Source organism: Haplochromis burtoni, unplaced genomic scaffold (assembly GCF_018398535.1).
Source record: "Haplochromis burtoni strain Fernald_Lab_line unplaced genomic scaffold, NCSU_Asbu1 Contig_46, whole genome shotgun sequence".
NCBI lineage: Eukaryota > Metazoa > Chordata > Actinopteri > Cichliformes > Cichlidae > Haplochromis > Haplochromis burtoni.
In genome coordinates, this window is record NW_024582407.1 from 1,729,561 (window position 1) to 1,756,256 (window position 26,696).

At 40.9% G+C, this 26,696-nt stretch overlaps 1 protein-coding gene across 7 annotated transcripts in view; it reads right to left on the minus strand.

The window, feature by feature from the left end:
- Window positions 1-1,914: 1,914 nt before the first annotated feature.
- The window catches only part of cep170aa (centrosomal protein 170Aa), a 40,882-nt gene continuing 16,100 nt past the window's right edge, over window positions 1,915-26,696 (minus strand). The window contains exons 5-23 of one of the 7 annotated variants that reach the window (XM_005930540.3): window positions 25,111-25,189; window positions 24,567-24,625; window positions 24,243-24,468; window positions 22,318-22,455; window positions 18,875-19,048; window positions 18,236-18,550; window positions 13,722-14,087; window positions 13,189-13,478; window positions 11,429-11,521; window positions 10,655-10,772; window positions 8,909-10,486; window positions 8,598-8,648; window positions 6,442-6,700; window positions 6,069-6,279; window positions 5,478-5,645; window positions 5,292-5,380; window positions 5,081-5,174; window positions 4,919-4,970; window positions 1,915-4,565 (exon numbers count right to left, since the gene is read on the minus strand). In XM_005930540.3, coding sequence (XP_005930602.1) covers window positions 4,231-4,565; window positions 4,919-4,970; window positions 5,081-5,174; window positions 5,292-5,380; window positions 5,478-5,645; window positions 6,069-6,279; window positions 6,442-6,700; window positions 8,598-8,648; window positions 8,909-10,486; window positions 10,655-10,772; window positions 11,429-11,521; window positions 13,189-13,478; window positions 13,722-14,087; window positions 18,236-18,550; window positions 18,875-19,048; window positions 22,318-22,455; window positions 24,243-24,468; window positions 24,567-24,625; window positions 25,111-25,189 — 4,695 coding nt within the window. In that variant the 3' untranslated portion in view covers window positions 1,915-4,230. The other 6 variants (XM_005930542.3, XM_005930539.3, XM_005930543.3 and 3 more) reach the window with 6 other exon arrangements.

A 26,696-nucleotide genomic window follows, 5' to 3' on the forward strand; every position in this document is an offset into this window, starting at 1 on the left:
GCAAAAGACGCAGGAATGTAGCAGGATTTAAGAGTGTAATAACGGACTGAAACAGAAGATGGCAGCACTGCATGTACAAGGATGCCAGTAGCTAGTTAGTTTTAATATTACTCTTATTATTCTTTCTGGGTCACAAAATAAACGTTTAACATATTTTCAGGCGAGAATGTAGCTGTGTAAACCTCAAATATCGGCTCAGTTTATCAGGACACCACATATTTTCAAAAGCGCTCCGACGTTTTCGGAGACGTCTGTTACCCACTAGCTCGATAGCTAGCCGGGGGCTAGGTCACTAGCGCCGTGAGAACACCGGACTCCCGGCAAATTGTTTTCAAACCCACCGCCGTCTTTCGCGACTCAGGTTAAATATATATGAGTCACTTAGATAAATTAAAAATGTTGTTGTTTGGCTTTTTTTTTTTTTTAGTATTTTATTTGTTCCTGAGTAAATCGGTTTGGCTGAGATTAAAGTTATAGTTTTTACACAGCTGAATAAACGTCAAGCAGACAGCTGATTATCAGAAGTGTGAGATGCTGGAGAATATACTCCGGTGTCCTGTTATATTTTAGATAGCAAGGAGTTTATAACTTTACCGAAACTTTTTTCTTTTTGCAGCATTTTTCTTTTTGCAAGTGTTTTCTGAAGTTGCAGTCCGTTTGGCCTCTCAGGGCCACCGTAGGGGTAGTACTTAATGGATTGAAAAGAAAAAAGATGACACCATTGTAGTTCACACAAGTGGTGATGAGTTATAATTTGTAAGGTTTGAGTAATCATAAATTTTAAAACAGGAAAGTATACTATTTAACATATATTAAGTCAAAGCTAATACAGCTGCTCATATATAGGTAATTTGAAGAACTACCTACACCAATGACTTCCCAGAATGGAAACAGCACTCTTTGTGTGGTTGGAGAAAACAGTCAAGTTGTTAAGAACAATGACTGAGAAGAATCCGCCTGTGTACAGCAGCAGGCTGCCTTCCTAGAATTTGGATATCCCCTCGTCTCTGTATTATGTGCATTACCTCTCTTGGAAAATTAAAACCACAGCAGCTTTTTATAGCTTTTTTCATTCACTATCATCTTACACCAAAAGTCTACTCTGAAGAAGATTATTCTAAACATGCAACACAGTCACCAATCCCAGCAAATTCACCCCTAAGTCAGACTGTACAATACAGAGAATAAAAGAGCTACATCTCAGACTCTACAGGCTTCAGTTAGCATGTTAAATGTGAAAGTTCAGTTAGAAAAAGACTGAACAAAAACGGCCTGAGTTGAGCGATTAACCAAAGTGACAAACATTGCTCTAAATAATACTCCCCTAATCCAAGTAGTCACCTAAACCTGGACGTGGATTTAGAGGCCTGAGGGCCATCTCACACATTTATTCAGAAAAAAAACAAAAACAAGTTTCAATTAAAATTAAACAAATCAAAATCTTGTGGACGTATGCCTTTTACATGTTGGTAAAATGTTTAGGATGAGATGGAGATATAACACTCATGCACCCTGAAAATTATGAAGGTCTAAATATGTATCAAAGGGACTCACTGAACATCAGTGGATTTCTATGGGGCAAACGTACTTAAACTAGCCACTGTGACCATTGAGGCAGAGAATGAATGTTACTGATGGGAACTATGAGGGTTTGTAGTTAAATTCCTGCTCTTACTGGATCAGTGAGTGTCTGTTTAAAGATTATTAATTCCAGTAAGATAACACATCCTGTCATAAAACTCACACCAGTTTCTTGATCATGAAAATGGGTTCACAATGAGTTCAAATCTCTGAGAATTGTTTCCAGCACCTTGTTTTGAAGGCAAAAGTGCAGTACTAGCAAGGTGTACCTAATGTAGTGACTGGTGAGTGTTTTTTTTCCACTGCCTAGTCAAATGAAATTGGACAGACAAGTGTATGGCTCTTTTTTATTAACAGTAAGAACCAATGCAGATAACTGAACAAATATAAAATGCATGAAACATCCACAACATATTAAAACCAAAAAAATAAAATAAATAAAATGTTTTTTTTTCTTTACAAAAATAACAAGAAAAAAAAATACAAAGACCACTGAGCAGATGACACATGTAGAGTTTTAAAAAATAAGCCTGTACCTAGCATTCACAGTCCCCCAATTTATATTTTTTCTGATAAAATGGGAGAAAATAAAAAATAAAAACACAATTAGAGGCTTCTTCTTCTTCTTCTTTTTTTGTACAGGCAGAATAGTTCCAGAGAGGCAAGGCAGTCACGTCTGATATCAGGCTAAGTGATATCGCTCATCTGATGCAGCCTTTGACTACTTCTGCATGAAAACACACCACAATCTGATGTGCAAAACCAGATAAATCTTCCTTAGACGACTACGTCTTTTTTTCTTCTTGTAATCAATGCCCCCCCAGCTTCAAAACGGGCACTTTGAGGCATTGAAAAACATTGTACAGTACGGTATAGAGAAGGAAATGAACATGTATTGTGGTACCTAATTCACTATTCCATGAGCATCTAAGTACTAATACACTTGCCTTTAAGTTGTCTTACTCTAGTACACAGACTATAAGCTGGAGAGAGATTCAGAAAATGGTTAGTCCCCATAAAATAACTACAAAAGCAGCAATGTCAATGAGTAAGAGGTTAATTATACTGAAATTCCACAGTATCAGTAAGATAACAATGCACCTTCTGTATATACACAAGCAAAATTCATTAAATCTTCACAGACGGGGAGCTTATTTTGTAATTATCTAATCAATTCAACGACTTGATATTTTAAACCATAAAAAGGCTTCTTGTGAGGTGCCTATATTCTTTTGACAGCACATTAATTGAAACTAACCCAGCAGCTTTTTTCAAGTTCAGATTTTGTATGCACAAAGAAAACGAACAAGTCAAATCATAAAAAGTGTCTAAATATAAAACAGTGGTTTAAACAGTGACCTTCTTTGTTGCTACTTGAAACAGAAGTCAATCTGTGACTTGGAAAGAAAAAAAAAAGCAGAGAAAAAGCCAATTGGAAATCATAAAGACACTTAGGCATAGATTCTCATAGGGGCCAGAAATATCTGTTTGCAATTATTAAAATAATGATTCGTTATAATAAATAATCTTCTTGAATTCTTGATTTGCTAACAGAGACTGGGTTTTGACATTCAGAGAGGTGGGTGAACTGCAGACCAGATCACGTTAAGATGAACTGCAATATCAGTTGATGACTTTTTAGCGTTTGGAAACATACTCGCTTTGGTAAGTGATTATCATTGGTTTCCCTTAGGCTGTTACTACTGAGTAAAACCACTATTCAGTATTGTTGAGAGCAACCCAGGCGCTAGCTTGCAGGGAGAAAACACTCTGCTCTCTCATGCATGTGCTACTGCTCTGACAAACATGTTTCCAGCTACAAGGAGGAAAAAATGGGGAGGACAGAGGGGAACATAACAGGCGAACAAGAAATAGGTGAACCGACAGATGGGGAGGCACTGCAAATCAGTTTGAGAGACGGCTCGATGGACGGTTACAATTCGGAAATATATAAAACATCTGCAATTTGGCAGTTCCTGGCATAAAGCATGTCTATTTATGACTGTGGTTTGTCGGGGTGGTTATTTAAGGCTGCTGAAATATTCTTTGCACTGGCGTGGAGCTAATAAATTATTGCAGTGTGTTGTATTTTGTTCTAGTGTAAATAGAACATGTTTTGCAAGTGTTATGTTACAATGCAGTCTGTCATGAAAGTGTTAAAAGTCTTTGAAGTAGAAGGGATACGGGGTCATGCTGCTACTATGGAGGATATGTTTTAAGGCATGTCCTTAGTGTAGAAGGGGTCCAGACACACGGAGAAGGCAAGAGGACTGGAGGAGACTGTACGCCCACAGAAATCTGTCCACTGAGAGAGCACCCGACCGGGACCGCCATGTCAGCCGGCCAGCTTGAACAGTTCAAAGTTGAAATGTCAGTCTTTCATTCATGGGTCAATTTCTGTTCATGGTTAACTCATGATGTATCAGCTGAGGGTCAGAGAGGGGAGTCTAAACATCAGATGAAGCACTTCAATTCTGGTGAGGAGATCTTTTTTTTTTTATATTATGCTATAATCTTAGACTGGTATAGTCTCAGAATGGCCATTGTTCTGTCATAAACAAATAAACAAACAAAACAGTTTGAATGTTTCTACATGGATCACCAGCCGCTGGCACTCCAATCCATTTGTTTATTCACATAAACCAAACTTTATTTCTGGGCGATGGCCTCCTCTCCGCTCGGCCGGATCCGGCTGAAGCTAAGACCTCCGACTGCCGATTTACCCAAACCAATGCTGGTGTCGCGTGCTTTCTCCTCCGTGCTGGCAGAAGAAGTCTGAACCCTGGCGCAGGCTGCTGCTGAACCTCCAGACCCTGGAAGTATCTCCGGCAGTGATTCTTTGGCTGGGGGTGCCGACCCAGGGCTGGTAGCAGAGGGGGGAGTTGTTTTGGTGGCTTGGGGCTTTGTAGGGGTTGTGGGGCTGGTCAGGCTGAGGCTGGCCAAGGCATCCAGAGTCCCATCTGGGTCTACCATCACATTGATCACTATCACAGAAATAGACAGAGGGTCAGTGTGTGAAAGGCTTCATGTAAAAGCCAGTGTATATTTTCTATTGTAAAATATAGTTTTTGATCTGGTCTTGCTTTAAAAGCCACATGCACAAGTGTAGAAGAAGAAAAACATTTCAGATTTGCAGAGAATCTTTCTGACACCTCCGTTTCCTACATATGTGTCCGTCCCATTTTGCAGGGTGATGAATTTTCAGCATTTGAAAGAAATCCATCATTTTTATTTCTTTTCCCTTAGTAGGTGCTTCTCAACTTTTAAATACAAATAAACAGAGTTGAGATGCAGGAAAATGTCTACGACTCTGAGCGAGTTCACATTTATAATTTACCTTGAAGCTGCTTTTCGACTCTCTTCAGTTCAAGCAGAATACCAGAAATTTCCTGTGAATGGAGGGTGGAAATAAAATGATTAGGAAGTAAAACGATTGGGTTCACTTAACACTGGGAATTGTTTGTCACTCGATATGATTCAGACAGATGAATTTACGCACCTTGTTGGAAGTTTTAAGGAGTGGTACTTCACTCTCTGATCTTAGTTTACTCTCAATTTCATCCCAGTTTCTGTCCTTATCCTTAAACAAAATCCTGGAAGCAAACATTGTACAACAGGTCACGTTTGTATTCAGGATCAATGGGTTAGAGTTAGGCACTGTAGATATGTTGTTAAATGCTAATGGTACTTATATCAACAAGTATACTCACCTTATTTTTCCTGCTGTTTTGTCAATGGAGTGCCTGATCTTGGTGGACAGCTGGGAAACTGAATGGAGCAGCAGGCTGTCTAACACGGCCTGCATGCACACAGAAGAAGAAACTGACTGTTAAGCTGACTGCTGAATGCAACGCAGCTTCCAGAAATTTGGTGTCATGTTCTTGTTTGCCTCTCACCTCCTCTCTATTCCAGGTGCGTCTTCTTAAAGCTCGAGGCTCCAAGTTGTCAGGAGCACGGGGCCGGAGCTCTGCTGGTTTACCGTTTATCTCTGGTGGCTTACTAGTTGAAATCACAGGTGGGATCTTCCTGAAGTTGAGGCTCTCATCAAACACCCGATCAACCAACTAGGCAAAGAGGGGGAGAGATGGAGCAGGGAGAGAAGAAGGATGTCAAAGTTTTGAACCGAAAGTAGAACTTCGGTGTTGTTCTACTTTAGTTTAACATAGTATGTGAGAATTCATGGGAAATGAAAGAAAAACTCTATCAGTAAAAGCTAAGCAGCTCTGAAGCTTTTTAACTGTTTAGCCAAAGAAAGTCGGTTTTTAGTCTTATAGTAGAAAAATAATAAAAAAAATACTCTCTTGGTCAAAATAAGGATAAACAAATGAAAGTGGAGTGCATGGGACTGTAATACGTGAATACCACACAGCAGGTGAGATCAAGAAGCAGCAGAGAGGCATTTTTTTTAAATGAAAGCAAAACATTAAGATGGAAGAGGGCAATGGAAACACACGCAATAAGGCAATAAGAAGAAGAAAAATGGGCACCTTTTTCATGCTGTCCTGTATATCCGGCTGCGTAGGACGTGCAGGGCCTACCTCTTCCCGAGTGTCAATGGCCGATCCTGGAGTGGTGGCAGCGGTGCTGACTGTGGTGCTGGGTGCTGTGCCGGATGAGCTGACTGAGTCAATCTCGCCGGCAACATCGTGGATTTCACGAGCCAAGATGGCCAAGTCCTTAGCCAGGTCCTGGCTGATCCTGCGCACACAGGGGAATAACCTGTTAACCATCAGACGGGGTTCTTTAGGACTCGGGATAAACAGCCACATGAACACATGAAACCTGCATACACAGAACAGCATATACAAAACTGTTAAACCATTAAAGCTCAGTTTCACTCAGTTCAGTGTGGATCAGTACCTGGCTATCTCCTCGCTGTGTGCTGTCCAGTCCCTGATGTACTCCTCTTGCTCTTTCATGCGGTGTTTGATCCCCACTCCACCTGGGCCCGTCACCCCAACTGGGCTCACAGTGGCGCCGAGTCTGGAGTTGCGGTGTGGGACGATGTGATGAGGCCGCACGTGGGGCCGTTTCGGAGAATTGCGATTGGAGCCGAACTCTTCCTCCGAGGTGGAACCGTACTCTGGTGGCAGACGTCTCCACCTGCTGCTGCTGGACACTATGATAGAAGTGCATGAGAAATGTCATCTTTCAGTCAAAAATATCAGTTATTCATAAAACAGATAAATGTGCTTGTAAAGTTGAGACGCTTTGTTTCTGAGGAAGCCAGCAGCTGATTCTGCTCTGATCTGACAAAATATGAATGTTAAGCAGAGGAGAATGGATGCTTCCTTGTTTGTTGACAAACACAGATATTTCTCAAAGGCAACGACGAAAAGCTTGATTACTGAACTGCCTTGCTGAGCTTGAATAAAAAACGATGGGAGAATAAGAAGCGTTAGTGGTGCCAAGTATTTCAGGAATACTATCATTATTGCAACTTTGCTTAGTTGTTGTATGGACTGATGCAGCAATGTTTGGAGTTAAAAAAACATAATTAAAAACAACAACAAAAAAAGAAACACTAGTTGAGTTTATTGAAAAGCTCTTGGCCCATGCTGCCAACAAAAGCATCCAACAAGTTAACAAATCTTGTTAGAACCATGTTAGTGTATGTTAACCTGCTTCAAAATGCTCACACACCAGAGCCATTAATGTACTGTAACTGTGCCATGATGAGATGACACAGAGTGCTCTTCCAGTCTTCTCAGAGCGGAAGTGTCTAGATCAGGGGTGTCAAACATAAGGCCAGAGGGCTAGAATCAGCCCAGCAAAGACTCTAATTCAGGACCAAGTAAAGGAAGGCATAAACAACACCAAAGTAATTAGGTATTTGCTCAACAGTTAAATGAAAGAAAATTTCCATGTTTTTCACTATCAACTATAAAACCTTCAGGGTTTTTTACAATAGGACTAAAATAAATGGTCAAAAAACCTTTTGCTTTAACCCCTTAGCAGTCCTATTAGTCCCCTAAACCATCCAATGTCCCGTGGGCGGTACGTCCGACTGCTAACAGTTTAAAATTAAGGGACAGCCTGAGCAAAGACCTACCAGAACTTCTTCTGTAATTCTGCACGTCTTATAACTTAAACGCAAAGAGTCGTGCTGACAGATTTCTTTTTTTGCCACAAAGTGGACTGTACGTGGTCCGACACCCCTGCTCTACATGTAAATTCTCCACAAGGTGGAGCCAGGACCACATAATCACAGAGTTGGAGATCAAATATCAGATCTTTGGATAGAAGTGAAGCCTAATCTTTAATACATCGCTGTTAGCATTTATACCTGCTATAAAATTTTTTCGTATACTTTACAGAGCTGATACGACTGTATTGATTTGCTATCAGGAGTGACACTCGGCTGATCATATTGGAATTGAATATGATTGAATTCACTGAATCTATAAAAGCATTTAAAAAACATGGTAAACTTGTAAAAATCTAGCTACGGCATCAGCACAGTAACCAATCTAGATACAAACAAATCCTGTTACCATTTGCATCACGGCAGTTTTAACCTTGTGCTAATTAATAATTACATATAATACAACATACTACTACAAAAACAGAACTAGGAAACCTCTGAAAAGGTGCACTTCAGGCTGCATGTAGCATGGGATATAGGGCCAAACTACAGATTTGACGCAGTAAGAGTATGGGTAGAGCATTCGAGTCCTCATCACAGCAGATTTTAGGTAGGAGACGTTAACAATACAAATATGCTAGAGCTGGGTCATTGTAGTTTACGTTGACATTTACTGGTGATTTACTAAGCCTTTGCATTTTTGTATGTGGCAATTTTTACCAAAGAAGCTACTCAAAGTACATACATTGTTTTCATTTAACTTTTAAATGCAAGCAGCGCCATTTTTAAAACTGAGTTGCTGCAGTAACGCAGTTCAGATCCTGTGGAGCTCAACCTTCTATTCCTGTGACCCAGGTCTGACACACACTTGTACACACTAGACACACACACATACACAGTCTAGTTAGGCTCTATAGTCCTGGTACAGTACCCATTAGCTCCTCCTCTGTATCACCACCTGGAGGTTCGGGTTGAAAGCTCTCTGGATAATGAAAACCAATGCACCAAATCATCACAACACGGTGGAAATGTTTGGACACAGATGTTTACACACTGACATGTGAGGTATGCAATGATGTAGATGTAATTAGACTTTGTCGTACTTTTTTATAAAGAAACTGATAATTAGGGCAAAACAAAAATAAAATGAACAGCTAAAACTAGAATTCTACTTTTTCCTTTCTCTGTGCAACTAAAAAATCTGAATCAATCAGACAACAGTGCTGGAGTAGATGTATTCACCTGTTGGCGAGCAGTACCCCGCTGTAGTGGTCTTGGTTTTGGCTTCATTCAGTTTGGACACGCTGTTGGCTCTCATTCTGGGTGTCAGCTTGTTCTCCGTGGGTGTTGATGAGCGCAAGCCCAGACGCAGAGCAGTCTCTGATGATAGCCGGGGTGAAGAGGTGGAGCTTCGGGTCACTGTACACTCAGAGTCACTGCGGGCTGAGATGGAGCCCAGACGGTTTCTTCGTGGCTGCGCCAGCAGATCCAGTCGTGACATCCCTTTCCGGCCTGATGGCGGTTTTGAGGTGGAGCTGGTGGTGGACACCTCAGAAGCCACAGACACCCTGTCTGCATCAGCTAGATCCGTGTCAGATGTGTCTCCCAGTCGAGCACGACGGAGAAGAGAAGCTCTTGTGGGTCGCGGCTGAGGCAGTGAGGCTTGCTTGCTCAAGGAGGAGGCTGTGGCTGCATGAAGAGTCCGGCTGGTTTTGGAAGAACCACTGGCAGATGTCTTTGCAGACCTATCAAGTTTGGATTGCAAGACATCATCTGAGCCGCGTCCGTGTGTTGAGTGCCCCACAGGTCCAGAGTAGGTCTCCTGGTCTGAGGAGAGGATGTCGGAGATGGGAAAGGATGAAGTCTGGTCGTCATCAGTGAGATCTGCCGAGGGCTGCCGTGCTCTGGAGGAGGCAGAAGATGGCTGAACAGAGCGACGTGTATCAGTCCGGGTCGTTGCTTCAACTGGCCTGCTTTTAGTCTTTCTCTCCAACCGTTCACGAGCACTGGGATTTGTGATGCTGGTTTTGGAAGCTGTGCTCATATTGCTTTTCTCCCGGTGCATGCTGCTGAGGGAACGCCGTTTTTGTACACTGGCTGCTGCTTTCTTATCTGCCGATTCAGCCACATGACTAGCTGTGCTGGCTGTGTCCACATCTGATTCAGGAGAGATAGAGTCAGTCCGAGGGAGGAGGGCTGAACTTGAACCCTGAGCAGTGATGCCAGCTTTACTACTTTTCTGATCTAGTTTGTTTTCATCTCTTAGTTTGGCCTCTAGGAAAGCCATGACAGCTTCAGTGTCCTTCAGGAGAGTTGCAGTATCCATGCTGCCTACAGAATCACTGCGTTCGCGTCCATTGCAGCCTCTGTTTATACGTGGGATGAGCTCGGCAGGGACGCTGGCACTGGGCTTCTCAATTGTGAAACTGCCCTGGCGGACTAGAGGCTTTCCAGACTTCTCGCTTCCTTCTCCTGCTCCTGCTCCTCCTCCTTTCCTCTCCTCTGACTTCTTCCTCCTCTCAGTGCTTCCAGAGGTCCGGAGAGAAGCCTTAGATGGAGAGGAGGTGGAACTTTGTTTCCGTTTACTAGTCATTTCGCTGTTCTCCATGGGAGTCGGGGACTCCCCGTCTCCCTTGTTCTCTTTCTCCTGAGGTTCAGTATCCTGCTTTTCCCCAATCTCTGACCTCAGAGTCTGGGTAGCGGATTTAGCCCGGGAGTCATCCACAGGGAGCTGAGGGAGGGTCCTACGCTTACGGTCAGTCAGACTGGAGGAGGATTCGCCTCTGCTGAGGGAGGCACCAGACTCAACAGTATTAGCACCTATAAGAAAAAACAACTTAATTGTGATTCTTTTTTTTTTCTTTTGTTTGCATGAAATTAAAAAAAAAAGATTTTCAGTCCTAGTTCTACTTTGAAATAATTAGCATATCAAGGTTTTAAAAATGAAAACATATTGTGTTTAAAAACTGAGTTTCCAATAGTATCTACCTCTCTCTTTGTGCAGGAAGCTGCCTGTTTCTGCTCCTGAACCCTCTGGGTCTGTTCTTGTGTGATTGGCTGCTATGCTGGCCCACTGAGAGACCCAGCTAGAATCACCAGGGAGAGCCTGGGAGGACACAACAGGGAAGAAAACAGGATTGAGAAAATTACAATAGAGCTCACTTAACTTAATGGTGGCACAAAAAATACCCAGGAGATCATGACAATTGCTATATCTAAAAGCCATTAAAGTATATAAATGATGAGAGAACTGAGTTAGACTGTAAGGATGAAGATATTTCACTACATTTTTATTTGATATTAAAAAAAATAACAGTTTGCTATATGCTCTGTGTGTTATTTAAATACATATAAATCACCCAGACAGGGGGGCATAAAAGACAGAAGAACAGACAGAAAGGCTGTCATTGCACACACACGCTGTCCCCTCCCTCTTGTAAAACTGCCTAAAGGGCCGAGCATGTCTCTCCTCATCTTAGTATGATCTAGGTCACTCATAGGGAGGACTTGCCTACTCCCACGAACAGGCTTAGGGAGTAAGTGCCATCAGAGTTATTCTGACACACAATATGAAGCTTAGTCATGAATCTTAAGTCTGTTATATGACACTAAGAGGCTATTGTCAGTACTTTAACAACACATGCTAATCTATAGGTGAACATAAAAAAGCTAATCAAAGACAGAAAAAGGAAGAAAAATACTATAAGGGCATAAAAAAGTAACAAAGCAAAAACAAATAACCAGTTCATGTTCTGTTTCTACCTCTTTTCCACTCTGTCCTGCCTCCTTTCCTTTTCCTTCTCCTTTCAGGTCTGACAGAATCGATGAGTCTTTGTTCTGCTGCACACCAAACACCTAAAAATGTGTAAAAAAGAAGAATACAAAAACGTTTTGCTCAAGTACAGTTAATCTTTAGACAATATGCACATTTTGTATGCAACAGAATAATGGTAGTCTTTGGAATGAAAATGAAATACCGCCATAATATATTTTATAAACATATCATTCAACAGTTCTCCTACTGAAGAAAAGTGAATTAAACAGAAGTAAGTGCTGTTGAAATAAAGCATTAATTGGGTCTGGTTATTTTTTATTTATTAATCCTTTATTTATCCAGGTAAAAATCTCATTGAGATTAAAAATCTCATTTCCAAGAGAGACCTGGCAAATTGAGTACCATGGTGACATAAAAAAATATCAGTCACACATCACACAGACACACACACACACACACATGCACTATTTACAAAGGAAAAGAGAGCGAAAGGCGGACAGACTGTGAGCAGTGTGCCAATTAGCGTGTCAGCTAATTACAGGAATTAGCATAACAACACTTCCAGTTTTGAATGTAATGTGCCCAGACTACCACTACCTCGAAATACACCCCACTAATTATATCACAGCTCCTCCTAAGATAACACCTGCATGCAACACTTGAAGGGACAAGTGCCACACTAAGATGTCATTTAGTAAAGTTAAAATCAGGCCTGTGTGATAACCTTGTAATTTAATAACCCACAGCAACAACCTGACTTCCTAAAAAAGGTTTATGTGCAGCCAATCCCAACTTCTGAATCGGTTAGGTGACAAATAAAAATACTGGCCATTGTTAGAGTTGCAAACTTTCCTTTCTACAACTTTCTTTCTAACCTTAGTAAGTAAAATTGTCTCTGTAAATTTAACTCTCAGTCATCTCTCTAAGTGCATTTCTTGCCTATTTCCAGTATGTTTTCAGTGACCATGAAAAAGCTCTATGGCACAAGACCAGTGGCAGCAGTAGGAAATTGATGATGGTGGCGCAGCCTCCCTGGAGCATTGTTTAATAAAGCAGGACAGTCCTTGATGGAGTAAGTCTCTCCAGGCAACTACAGAAGCATTAGCTTTACCAGTGGGACAGAGAAGATGGGTGGTGGTCAAAAAAGGCAACAGAAAGGGGATAGCTTTGTTTTAATGTCAACAACGCCAAGTACTCTCATAGGACTCACTACCCCTAAAACTGCCAATGAAGCAGGTAATAAACAGACTATTAACCTTGCTCTGGCCTGTTTATGTTGGCTCAGTTACTTTCTGCAGTTACTGCAGAGAGACTTTAAATGATGTTTGTCATTCTAACTGCTACTTTTATGGTCAACGTTTGGAAACGAAAAGCAACAACACACATAATTTTTGTTTTCTTGTGACTTTGGAGGGATCAGAACATAAAACATTAAGACTCAAACAACAAAATGCAACAAATGTCCTTTAAATAACCCACATTAGAATTTACTATTGTAATTTATCGTATACTATTTACACAGCACATCTCAGGTGAAAAAAGATTTCAATCTAGGTATTTAAGGCTTTACAGACTTACAGATTGTTCCAGTTTGTTATGTAGAGTTTAGGATTTCGTTTCTGGAAAATATGTTTTTAATCACGAACTAGTGGTGATGTTTATGGCCCAAAAATGTGGGATCCTACATACATCTCATTTCAAGTACTGTGAAAGCTGGGGCAGAATAACAGACATGTTTCCACGCTACCTTGTCTATCATTCGCCTGGCCTCCTCTTCCTCCGGGTTCTTGTTTTCCAGTTCGATGGTGTAGGTACCTTTATCACTGTGGTCGTCTTCTGCCTCCACACCAGCTGTACTTGCACCTCTGCCCACAATTGATGTGTCCTCACTGGGGGTGGTGGGGCTACCTGTCGCCAGCCCGGTACTGGCCGAGCTCCGACCAATACTTGGGTCCTCTGACCTCTGTTTAAGAAGCACTCGGGCAGCTGTAGGGGCACCTACAGTCACTGTAGCTGGTATTGGGGCTGGGACCTTACCTGAAAGGTACACACACAGAGCACAGAAATACAGCTGTTAAAAAAAATAATGGTCACACATACATAAAATGCTTTTCAGAGGATAAATAGTGCCTTTGTGTCATTCCTTTACTTAAATAGCTAAACTCCCAGTATGTCTTATTATATTTAATGGGTATAGTTTTAAACATTTACTTTGGAAAAGACAAACAAAATCTGGTCATAGAAAGAGTGTAAAAATACATTAAAGCTGAGTTTTATTACCTGAGTCTGAGGCTGTTGTGGCCGAGGTGGAAATGCTAAACACCTTGGGGTGAGAAGGAGGCTGAGGACAGAGTCCCTCTCCACCAACTCCTGCTCCCAGCAGGGGTGCGGTCTGGGAAAATGAATATGACCGGCGCTTGCGAGGATTTTCCTCATCATAGAACTCAATCATAAAAGCAGTACGAGTCCCAGTTGTTCTGGTCCCACTGACTGTTATGTTGCCCCCTCCTGTTTCTCCAGATCCTCCTGCTCCCACGTGGCTGTGTGACGCTTTTAGGCGTTCCTCTAAAGCATGGCGTCTGTTGGCAAAACGCAGCCCCAGCCCATTCTCTGAGTCGCTCTGGGTGCCATCCTCATGTTTGCTGCCTAAAGGGACAAAAAAAAGAAAAGAATTATTTTAATTGACTATATTGACCGTCCACATATTCTCAAGCAAAAGATCTTGCATTTACATCACAACATATATGCAGAATAATTCCACAGCAACAGGCCACAGCTTATGTAAAAAGATGCAATATAGCAATGCTGTGCATACAGCAGCATGTGCGGCATGTTCTGAAAACAAGCAGTTAACACAAGAGCCAGGCACGCAGAACCACATCCACCTAAAACCACATTCGTAGTCTAAACGAACTATGAACTTTCAGTTGTGACACACACATTTAACAGATAAAACAGACCCTAAATTCACAACCTACCGCATTACTCGAGTTATTCTACATTTGTATCAGTCTGGGTCAAATCATCACGTCCACGCTAATCCAGACATGCCACCCACACCCACCACTATCCCTGCCTACTTCACTGACAGCAAGAGAGGCAAGGGGGAGGGGAGGAGGAAAGCATGGAGAGGGAAGCGAAGTAGAAGAAGGCTGGACTAGAGTGTGTGCGTATGTGTGTATGTGCGTAGAGGGGGTTCAGGCTGAAGAAGTAAAGGAAGGGAAGTAAAAGGGGAAAGAAAAGGGAAGGCTGAACAGAGAGGAAGATTGGGGGATGTGGAAAATGAGGAGGGTGGAGGGGCAAGGAATGAAAACAGATTAAGTGTGACAAAAAGGAAAAAACAGAGACTGAAGAATGCTCAGGATACGGAATGTATTGTCATTAGAGCTAAGAGAATGTCACACAATCAAAGGCCTAACCAGTCACTGGCATTTAACTAGCTGGCAGTCAGTCCATCAGGATATGGGAGAAGCGAAGGGAAGGAAACACCACAGGACTGGTGCTGCACATGATCACACACATTGTATAAACCCAAAGCTCTGTGATATAGTTAATACTTTCTCCAAAATAATACAGGCCCCAAAAGCTTGTTTTTAGGCTGTTTTTCACTTCAGACACAATGTGCAAGTAGTGCTACTGAACTGCCCTCTGTGAGAAAAGAGGACAAAGAGCCTAAAAGATGCATACATGCTGAGTGGTCTTGAATGGCTTGGCAGGTTCACTGTGCACAGACTGCTCCTTTGAATCTGTTAACTTTCTAGATTAATTTCATTGTAATCAGGACTGAGAGTCAAGTTCTGGACAGTACTGAATTAAAACTGGAAAGCCGGTAAACATTAGTGGCGTATCAGGATGACACATTATTTATGTTAACAGTGACATGTGTACTTACAGAAGCTCCACATATGACACACTTTAGTTTTCTAATTACTTCTACTACTTGAATCTATTACTTTTGTTTGTTTTGTCAAGTCTAAGAAAGTCTGTTTAAAAAATGTGAGAGCTGGAGATCTAAACAGCAATACACCTTTTGAGATGACCTCTATGCCATCCCAACACTAGGTGTCTCTGTTTTGCTTTGGTCTTGTTGTGCTTTGGTGGATAGCTGGATGAGCTACACCTGGGCCCAGTATGCCCAGCTTTAACAGCTCCCTCCTTCCTGCACAACTGACTGGCTATGCTACAGTGAACTCTTTTAATTTAATCATTTTACGTTTCACGCATGCTGCCAGCCACGTATGCATGCATTATAATGCTGACTGTTTGATAAATGCAAGTTCTTTTAAGTTGATCATATTGTTTTCTACGTTTCTACATCTAGTTGTGTCTTATTCTTTGCTATACTCTTTTTTTTTTTTTTTTTTAAATCTGCCTTTTACAGGGCGCCAACCTTCATTCAAGTACAATATTAAATTGCAGAGCACCCCTGTAAGTACTTTTTCCACACTGGGATATCACAATGATTCTGCTGCCTAGGGCATAATTCAGAGTCTGTGGCTCATTTGTCACATTCCACCGGCCACCTCCTCAAAATGTTCCATCTTTCCAAACTGTAGTTTATTAAAGCATTTATTAAAGCATCTATTTCATTAACAAGAAGAAAAAAAAGAAAACAGTAGCTTGAAGAGATCAGCAGATAAGCAGACAACGAGAGGCAGGTCTTTCATGCTGTGTGTCCGAGACAAAGAAGCCCTTTGGGCCAGAAGAGAACAGAGATGTCTGTGAGAGTCCAGTGCTCTGTCCCACTTGCCCCACTATGACTCACAGTGGAGCTGGCCTCTGCCCGCACACGCACACACGCACACACGCACACACACACACACAAGTAAACAGACACACAGACATACAAAGCTCAGCATTTGATACAAGAAAGTACTTACTTTACATGTAGACACACTCACACAAGCAGGCAAGCAAACACACAACCTCAAACATACACAGAATTGTACTGTATGTAAGGATACACTGCAAGTACAACACATACAATTGAATTTAAAGTCCTGAGTATGTGATAGGCTTTAACTATTAGGGCAAATTAATTACATTTCACATGAAACACTCATCATTAATAAGAAAATGAATTTTGTGTTCTTAATAACATCTCAAATCACACATATTTGGCAATATGCTGATAAGCGTGCAACAAAATACTTACATTTTCATGCACACACATGGCAGTTCATATTCTAAATAACCAACAGTATAAAGATATATCATGTAGACTATTTCCTACAGTGAGAAAAGAAAGACTTACCTTGATGGTTAGAAATCAAAATCTCAGTTGCTTCTTCTCAATTTTCTTGCTGAACCTCTGCTACCCTCTCTGCCTAGCACCTCTATGACACACCCTGAGCACATCTCACAAGCCTCCTCTCACACATGCCGCACTGCTTGTCTGCAGATCAGTGCAGAGCATGATTCCAGCACACACATGCAGCAGACGCAGACCTGGCGAATTTCAGCAACACAAATGAACATGTAAGCAGCGCATGCTTCGCACACGCACTCATCAGCACTGAAACGCATGTCTCACACATGCCGCTGCAGCCTTCACACACAGACACACAGACAGATGTTCAGCACTAGTGCTTGCTATATATGTCTGAACGCTCGCCTTCCCTGCCATCATTTGCATCACTGTTACTATAACAACTAACTCAAAAAAAAATGCTCCCTTCCTTTGCTGCCTCCCTTTCCGCTTCTACTGCAGTGTACACAAGTCTCTCTGTCTCTCTCTCTCTCTGTCTTGCTTCTCTTTGTTTAGTCACCTTGGCTGCAGTTACTGCAAATACTGCTCTCTCATCCTGCTTCTTCCTACCTTCCCTCTGTACCTGTCTGCAGATAGCTTTTCATCCAGCTGTCCACTTACCCTCTATCTCCTTGCTCTTCAGCCACATTTTGAAAAGACTGCAGCATCCAGCAACCCAAAACTCATATTAAAATAATAGTCCCATAGCTGAGCCATTCTGACAGCCCATTAACATGTGTGTTGTACTAACTCCATCTAATGAATTACCTTCTCTCCCTTTCACTTCTGCTAATAGATTTCCATTTTCATCAGCACGCATCTGCTGGTCCCTTCCCTTACACATGCCAGCACTATCATAAATTGGCCTTCATTTAATTGACTCAAGACATGTGCATGGCCTAGCCTAGCATCAAACCTAAACTCTCTTTAGAGGGAGAGAGCACAAGGCTTAACCTTGCTTGGTTTAATCAATTCTCATAAAAACCCATAGCAGCAGGAGCCAACTCAGCAGCTGGCTGCTTGCAGGTAATGGGGACAAAGAAACACAGAGAACCAAGAAATCTACAGCAATAGTATTTTCAAACCTTATCCTACACATAATACAAAAGAAGAAAAACATTTTTCTGATCATGCAATCAGGCTTTAAATGGCAGGATGTATTCTATGCATGCATGTGAGTATGAGTACTCTTTTCTGCAAACAGGAAAAAGGGGCTGAGCTATACAGCAGCAGAGGAGTAGGCATGGTATTCTCTGCTAGCTGCTAATCTCCCCTGCTTGGCTACCACTGCCAACAACCTCTGGCAAAGAATCAACTCCAACTTCACATAGTATGGCAAATGACAGTGTGTTAAATATTGTACTATTACACTAAGAAACTGAAATTAGAATGACTTTTCTGGTGAACTAACTGATAACTCACAAATAAGGATTATTGCAGGGACTAAATGGGATTCTTTTGTTAGAGGAGAAATAATCAGGGAAACCAAAAAGAGGCACAACAAAACACACAAACTACAGACATACAAATAGTAAACGCAATCTACCTTTCAGTCTTTTCAGATGAACTGGCACATCGCTCTTGATGCTCTTGCTGCTCTTGCTGTCATCCTCTGTCGACTCGCTGCGCACAAGAGTGGGGTCATTCTGGGCTAGCCAATCAGCTACTTTGCTCTCAGATGCCATCATAGCAGCCTGTAGGGTACTCAAGTCCCTTCCTCCTGCGCCTCCACTTCCTGCTCCACTCTTCTTGGAGCGAGATCTGTGGTGATCGGGTGTGAACTTTGACACGTGGTCTTTAATGGTGACTTTCCCTGGAGACGTGTTGTCAAACTCTATGGTAAAGGAGGCGTGACCTTGAGCTGTGGAGCAGACATACTACTGTGTCAGTCAGTACTAAATATAAGTTTGCTAACTGAAGCACTTTTCTAAAAGAAAAAATGCATATAACCAGATTGTGTAATTATACAGTAGTGCATGGACATTTGCTAAAATATACTCAAATAAGCCAGTGTCTCTAGCAGAATAACTGCTACTTTGTCTGCCTAGATACACATTGATCTCTTATTTGTGCCATAAAAGATTTCTCAAAAGTTCAACATGAATAACATGAAGAATACAAAGCATAAATACACCTGCTTTTATCAAGACATATCAAAAAGAATTAAACATATACTTCACTTTACCTGTAGTGATGTGACTGGCTGTGCCCTCAGTGTCCTTGGTAGGAATCTCATGGATGCCGTTACTGGCCATGTGACCCTCCTTGGTGGGGATCTCAAAGTAACTGGAATCATGGGCAGTGGGCGCATGAAGACCAGCCTCTTTAGCTTTCTCCCCTCGATGTGCCTCTTTGCTTTCTAAGTTCAGAAAATACCAAAAGATGCATTCGAAAATAGATCAAATTTGGGTAGGCAATAAATATTTGACATCAGTGGATTAAAATAAAACCACCCAACCAACCAACCAACCTGTGAAAATCTTAGCCAAAATTAGATGGTGAGATTTTATTTTGGGGTTGTGTTGTGTTACCAGCTTGTGGACACAGCACAACACTGTTCCAGCTAATGTGCTTTTGCGCTGCACACATCCTTTTTAAAAGAAAAACACAAAGCTTCCGGTACCAAAAAGTTTGTATGTTGCCTAAAGACTTCATATTCTCAGCTTCTATGTGGAGCACAGGAATACATTACTTAGTCGACACAGATGAATACTAGATTTAATTTTCAAAGGATATGAAAGCGAAAATATTGAAAATCAAGCCATTCAAGACACAGATCAATCCACTCAGGGTTTGTTCTTCACATCAACTTTCTGTTTCTCATTTTCACTTTCTGTCACTCTAAAAAAAGAAGTAGTGCTGGCATAGCTCTTTAAAACCTGATTTCGGGGGACTTTTTTTCTCATTTGTCCGTATTAGCAAACAGACCCTCTGTGAGATCTGAATATGACAAATGATACTTTCAGAAATTAGAAGGGCCATCTGCTTCATGTTGGGGAGCAAACGTAGGAACAGATGGCAATTGACAAAAAGAAACAAGAAACAGAAACTGTCTGCACAATACAAGAGTGAGCAACAGTGAACACATTTCTAATAAAATATTTATTTTAAATATATCACAGAGCTGCTTAATGACTTAGGACAGAAAACAGGACATTCCAAAAGGTACAATCTCTTAGTTAAAAGCTGCACTTTCCACTTCACTTTACTTCCCTCAGCTCAGTTTAGTTGATTTTTTTTAATCTTTTTGAAACTATCAGTGGCTGCCAGTGTAAGCGGCTCAGCAGTTTTGGAAAGATTTACAACACAGATTAAGACTGAGAGCAAATATGATGTACTTTAGATCAAATATGTGCAGTGATGCTTAAGATTCAATGACTATGAGAACACTGTAATACCATTGAACTAAGACAGAACACATGGTTCAACTTTCAAACAGCAGTACTACTACACTGTTCACATTTCTTCTCTGTGATCTCTTACCTTTCAGGGCCTTCTGGTGTTAAAACAAACAGTTTTAAAAAGAGACAAAACAATATAAACAGCAACAGTTATTCCAATTCTGATGAACTCAGAAAACTTCCTCTATCCCACTCATGTAAGGAGTGAGTTAGTGTGAACATAAGTCATCTGAGAATCACTTACATTAGTCACTTCTGCAAAGTAAAGAACTCCAATAATAATTTTATTTAACCGCTAGGTTCAAACTAACTGCTGAATGTGTTCCAGGATTTCTGTTGGCCTAACAGTACAACACCAAACCCTTTCTCATTTCACAGACTTGAGAGTTGAAGAGATTTCACTGACTGGACAGCTCTTCGATGAGCTGCTGGCAATCAAGTGCAAGGTAAAATATTAGATAAATACAAAGCTGACCCAAACTGAAAGCATTTCACCAGCTCCATTACTCAAAGTGTATGGATGAGAAAGTGATACTTACAAAAGAATTAGAGCGTGGTTGGCTAATGATTGCTGCAGTGTACACTTAGTGTGGTCTGTTTGGACACTGTGTGTGTGTGTGTGTGTGTGTGTGTGTGTGTGTGTGTGTGTGTGTGTGTGTGTGTGTGTGTGTGTGTGTGTGTGTTGGGAGGAAAGGGGGGAGCTGGTGCAATGGTGTAACCCAATCAGCTTGAGCAACAATACATGAGGAGGGGAGGGTAGGGGACTCTGACAGCACAGCCTATTCAGAGGCAAAGATAAAAAGACACACACTAAATTTAACTGAAGTACACATACATGCTACAAAGCACACAACCAAACAGAATCGCTTCCTATCCCCAAACCTCTCTTTCTCACTTTCACTTCCTCCTAACTGTCATATCTGAATAAAATGACCTATTAGGGGAAATACACATGGAGGTAAAGCCATACCACTTAAAATTAAATGTCCACTGATAACATACTGATAAATATGCACGCCGTTTCACAATCCAACGTTTCAACATTCATCTTTTAAAAGCCGATGCTGGGGAGGGTAAATGCCTTTTACTCACCCGCTTCCATAACTGAAGTAGCCAATCCCATTTAGCTGATCTTCTGGAAACGTTTTTTTTCCGTTTGGTTTCAAATCAGCCCTTCACACTTTTGCAGATTTACTCCAAACTGACAAGCTTTTCTAATCTCACTTCACCACAAAAATACGACACTAAACTCCAAAGAGTGATGAGAATCGTAGAGAACAGAAAGCACCTATAACTGACTGTTAAAAGAGGTAAAACAAAAAAAACAAGCAAACAAAAATACCCCCAAAAAACCCAGTCTTCTTTTACCGACTCGCAAAGATGCTGCCAGACTATCCATCCAGATGTAACGAGAGATTTGAGGATGCTTCAGTCTGCTCCAGTGTTTTTTTGTGTTTGGTTAACCTCCCCCCACTCCTTCTGGTCCACACTAAACCAGCCTGGCACAGACTGATTTTTTTGTATCACTGAGCTGTTCCACTATTCCTCTAATCCTGTTACTCTGACTATCGGCTTCTAGTTAACGTTATTCCCCCCTCAGTCCAATGGTCACTGTCTAATCGCATAGTGCAGGCAAACAGACATACATGCTATGAAAAAGGCCTTTGTGTGCACTTGGACTGTCACAAATACAAAAACACAGGCTAGTTGGACATCACCCCTTCAACACAAAGAAAGCAAATAAACGGAGCTGGAGGACATTAGGATGACTTAAGCTACTGATTCAACTTAACATAGCATCTTTAATGTGTTAGCTATTTAACAGCAACGTTTCCATTCACAGTACATTGTAACTATACACTGTAAACAGTAAAACACTTTTATTTTAAATTTTTTGCTTGAACTAAAGCAAATAGAAGCTTCATTTAAATTACTGAAAGTGCACCCTATTATAGAGTATGAAATTGAACTTCTACGTCATGTCTATTTGTAAAGCAGTTACCAAGTGCTAACAGTAAAAACACCTTTTACAAACCAATCACAACTACACAAACTTTATTATAATATGTGGAAATCATTTGGCATTCTTACAACTATGTTTTGAAAATGTAACACTGTCATTGTACATGTATATTGTACCTGCTTGCTGTGTATAAACCCAAGAAAGCACATGTTTGCGTTTGACCTCTGAAAGTGTAAAATAATTCAAAATCTCACAGCCTCCTACCTGAGGTGGAGCTGTCATGCTTTTTTGTGGATGTCCTGTTTTCCTGTTTGAAAGAATTCTCATCATCTGCGTCCCCATCCCCCCACCAAGACGGCTGGCCATACAGGGGGGTCCCACGAGGCAGTGCTGTAATATCCCCTGGGGCAAATGTTCACACAAAAACATTTTAACAAAGCCTTGCAGTGAGTCTACGTGTTACTCTGTGAAGGCGAGTGTTTATTACTGACTTAGTAACATACGACCTGACATACTCAGGTCGTATCTAGATAAACAGTTCACTGAATCACGTTGCACCAAAATTAACCCAGCTGCTCCTTGCGTATGTCTGTGTTCGTGCTTTAATTCCCCCTAGTCGGGTCTTGCAACACTGACCTATTTTCAAAACTTTAGCCAGCTTGGTCGAACACGCATGTGAACATTCAATGTTTTGGGTTCTTTCTCTTTCAGAAATAAATGGTGGATATGAAAGACAAGTTTTCCTTTTCCCCCCCTGTTCCTATCAGACTATAAGAAAAGGTACTATGCTCCAGTGGTAACTCTTAAACTAAGTAAGGAAGTGAGAGGAAACATCACTGAGTGCTGTATCAGAGGACATCTCGTCAAGTTCTTTGCATTCTTTCCTCATCTTATGCCTTTTCCCCTCATTTTAGTACCCTTCACCCTGCGATGTGTTAGTTTAAACACAGTATATCCAGATAATTATAGATCCTCAGTGCCAAATTGTTTACAGTAAGTAGGGCTGATCTATATAAAAACTACTGAACGTATGTTTACTGTAAATTATAATATGTGAGTGAGGTCTGGTACTGAAGCAATAACACTGAGATTGCATCCTCATGAAAAACAGCATGAGTGTTATTTAAAAAATGAGTGGAAGATCAGGCAACATGCAAAGCTGAGTGTATATCGTTGCCTGTTTAGGTCCAAATTTATGTCTGTGTGTGTATCTTACTGCATTTTATAGACAGCAGAGCTGGGATGTTGGTTTGCATTATTCATTCAATCTGACCCTATTACAGCTTAAGCTGTCTGTAAACCCAAGCCCTCTATGGCCTTGTTTTAACATCTGGAGATTAACCAGAAACACTGCTAGCACCCCAACATGCCCACTGATGTCACTTATTAGGGACACCCTCAAATGTAAGCCGTCTTCATGATAATACTCAGCGCCGGGCAGCAATTTTTCCTGTGACCATGCCCACCCCCTACTGGCCTAACCCTACCACACTTAAATTACACAATATTCTTATTTTAAAAAAGGTTTCCTTATTTGGGAAAAAACATCAACAAAAAACAACAACAACAACAACAACAAAAAAAGACACAAACACTAAACCAGGGGTGGGGAACTCCAGGCCTCAAGGGCTGCTGTCCTGCAGGTTTTAGATCTCACCCTGGGTCAACACACCTGAATCAAATGATTATTTCATTATAAGTCCTCTGGAGAACTTCAAGACATGTTGAGGAGGTAATTCAGCTGTTTAGATTAGCTGCTTTGGATCAAGGACACACCTAAAACCTGCAGGACACTGGCCCTTGAGGCCTGGAGTTCCCCCACCCCTGCACTAAATGATGACATGAATGTGAAGCCTGAATGTGAATATAAAGCCTGCTCTCTCAGGGTTGTAGAAAGTGAAAAATTCAGTTAAGTGCTTTTGAAACTGTGGTATTACATCTAGAGGTTTTAGAGAGTATTTGCAGAACTATATATCAGAACATACATTTTCTACTTGTTAATATCAGCATAAAGCCATTACTAAACATTTGTATTGCTTTTGTTGTTATTTCAGTCCCAGGGCTACTTTTGGATCACCACAAAATTAAAATTCCACTGAAGATATCTTTATTCATAAGAGAAATTTGTAAATTTAAGGAAACAGCAGACTAATTTACTTTTCCACATTTACTTCTGTTTTGTCTCTTACCTCCTATCCTCTCTTCAGCTTTGTGAGTGTCCACAGGTTTGGCAGATGACTCTTTGGAGGAAGTGACCCCATCCGTGACTTTGCTCTCCCCTGATTTAGTGTGGCTGGGGGATCTATGTGCCTTTGTTGGGGTCTTACTGGGAGATTTGGTTGTGGCTGTGGTGCTAGCGGTTTCACCAGTCGATGGTTTCTTGCTGAGTTGGAGGCCAATGGTGAACTTTTCATGCTAAAGGGAGAAGAAGAAATGGACACATAAAATGAATAGCCATATATGTAGTACAATGCAACTGTGAAACATGATCATGTTAGGACAAAGGTCCTCACCTTTAGAGCTTCCTCAGGCACAGTGAGTTCTCCTCTCACCACCGTAAACAGATTGGTATGTGAAACAGAAAGGTTAAGGAAATACGGGTCACCATACAACTATGACATAATTACAGACACTAATGCAAGCCCACAGGTGGGGAAGCACAAAGGAGGTAAGGACCTGCACAACCAGGTTAAAAAAATTACAAAGTAAAACTAATTTAAATGATTCTAATATTTTCCCTATTTTAATTAGAAAATAATAATAATCTAAAAATGCTAATCTATTGAAAGAAATTATTCATAATTCCCTATGTATTGTTATAGATTGATAAAAGTTATGGGGTGTCAGGCATGAGCTGTTTTGGCTTCTGTGATGGGGAATGACACAAACTGTTTAAGAACTGATACACTACTGCAAGTTGTGAACTCAACTATATTTATAGGTCACAACACAAGTTTGGCACCTTGGTGAGAATAAAAATTTTTTTCCTCAGCATGTTCTCTAAATGGTGAACATATTGCTGGTTGTGTGAGGGGTGAACAGATTAGTGAAGGATATCATATCCAAACCTCAGCTTGTCCTCTAACTTTAGAGTGATGTACATCTGCTCCTGAATGCGGACATCGTTTACAAAGGTCTGCAGAGAGAGGGTACAGAAAGGCGGTTATTTAAAGAAATGGTCACAGTAAAATTCCAAAAATAACATGTGCTTTAGTACTTTAAGTACTATGGTTGACATCTTTCTTTCTTCATATTTATTTCCTTTTCATCAACAATTAACATTCTAATGTTTAATGTTTTTTTTTAATATACAGCCATTATAAATCACAAAAGCTCACAGCAGGGACAGTAAGTAAAGTAAGTAAAGTTTATTTATTAAGCGCTTTTCATAGACAGGTAGTCACAAAGCGCTGCACACAGAGATTAAAATAAACAGTACGATAAATAGCAAAATGCACAATATACACAATATAGAGTTTACAGCTTGCTTGGTCTAACCAACACTTTAACATGTAAAGATATTCAGGTTAATAACATTCAATACAGGACATGACAAAGCTTCAGATTCATAAAGTAAGCTAAAAACAGATGATGTTCAGCATTTTTGCAAAAACAAATACATCACTCAGCCATCTATGTCTCTAGCTTGTTAAGAGGTTAAACTAATGGATGGATAAAATGATTAACCGATTAGCAAAATAGCAACAGATTAATTTTCTAGTGATAAAATAATCAACTTAAGATTACAGCTCTAGTCTAAACAGCCTAAACAGTTTACAGTTTTAGGATTATGAAGCTAGGATAAACCAATTCGACAGATTTAAACACCAATAATAAACTTTCATATAGTCAACGGGGCTTCTTATATAGGAACTACGACTGGTCTGGATAGCGTGGATCAAATGCCAAAGCAAATGAAATCCTGTATTTCTTTGTTTTGTTTGGAGTTTTGCTTTCCATTTCTCTCCTTCTCATATCCCCACACAACCCTTTCACCCTTTTTTCTACTGTACAGCTCTGGGAAAGATCAGGTTTCACTGGATAGCCAATGAAAATCTATCACACTTGCACTGCTGTTGTAATAAAACATTCCTGTCTTCTCTCCAGTGAGATGAAATCCAAATATTTCAACAACACAGCTATGAAATGACTTCAGAAAGACAGCAAATGGTGACACTGTCCAAACATAGCTTTTCAGACCGTGGCAAACCTCAGTATATCCACTGACTCAGCAGGAGAAAACTTCCTCTAAATCCCGTCAAAGAAGCTGGACGGTTAATGACACAGCAGGAAGCGGCTCTGACTCTGGCTTCCTGTCTGAGAGCTAGAGAGGATGTGAGGGGCATTGTGCATATGTGTCTAATCTGGTGGGCTGTGACTGAGTACGAATCATTACACATGACTAACGCCATGTGGTAGCTGCGTGTAACCAGGTTTTACTGAGTCAAAGAGACAGAGAAACCAAGAATTACAAAAACGAATATAAATGTGTTCCCCATAATTCTCACATGCATCATGCTAACATCAATTATGGTGTTTGTTATGTGGTATTTTGGGATGAATGTACTGCTCGAATTTTGGTATGAACCAATTTAATCTATTCCAACTTGGGTATCACTATCCATTACCCTAAATATGCAAAT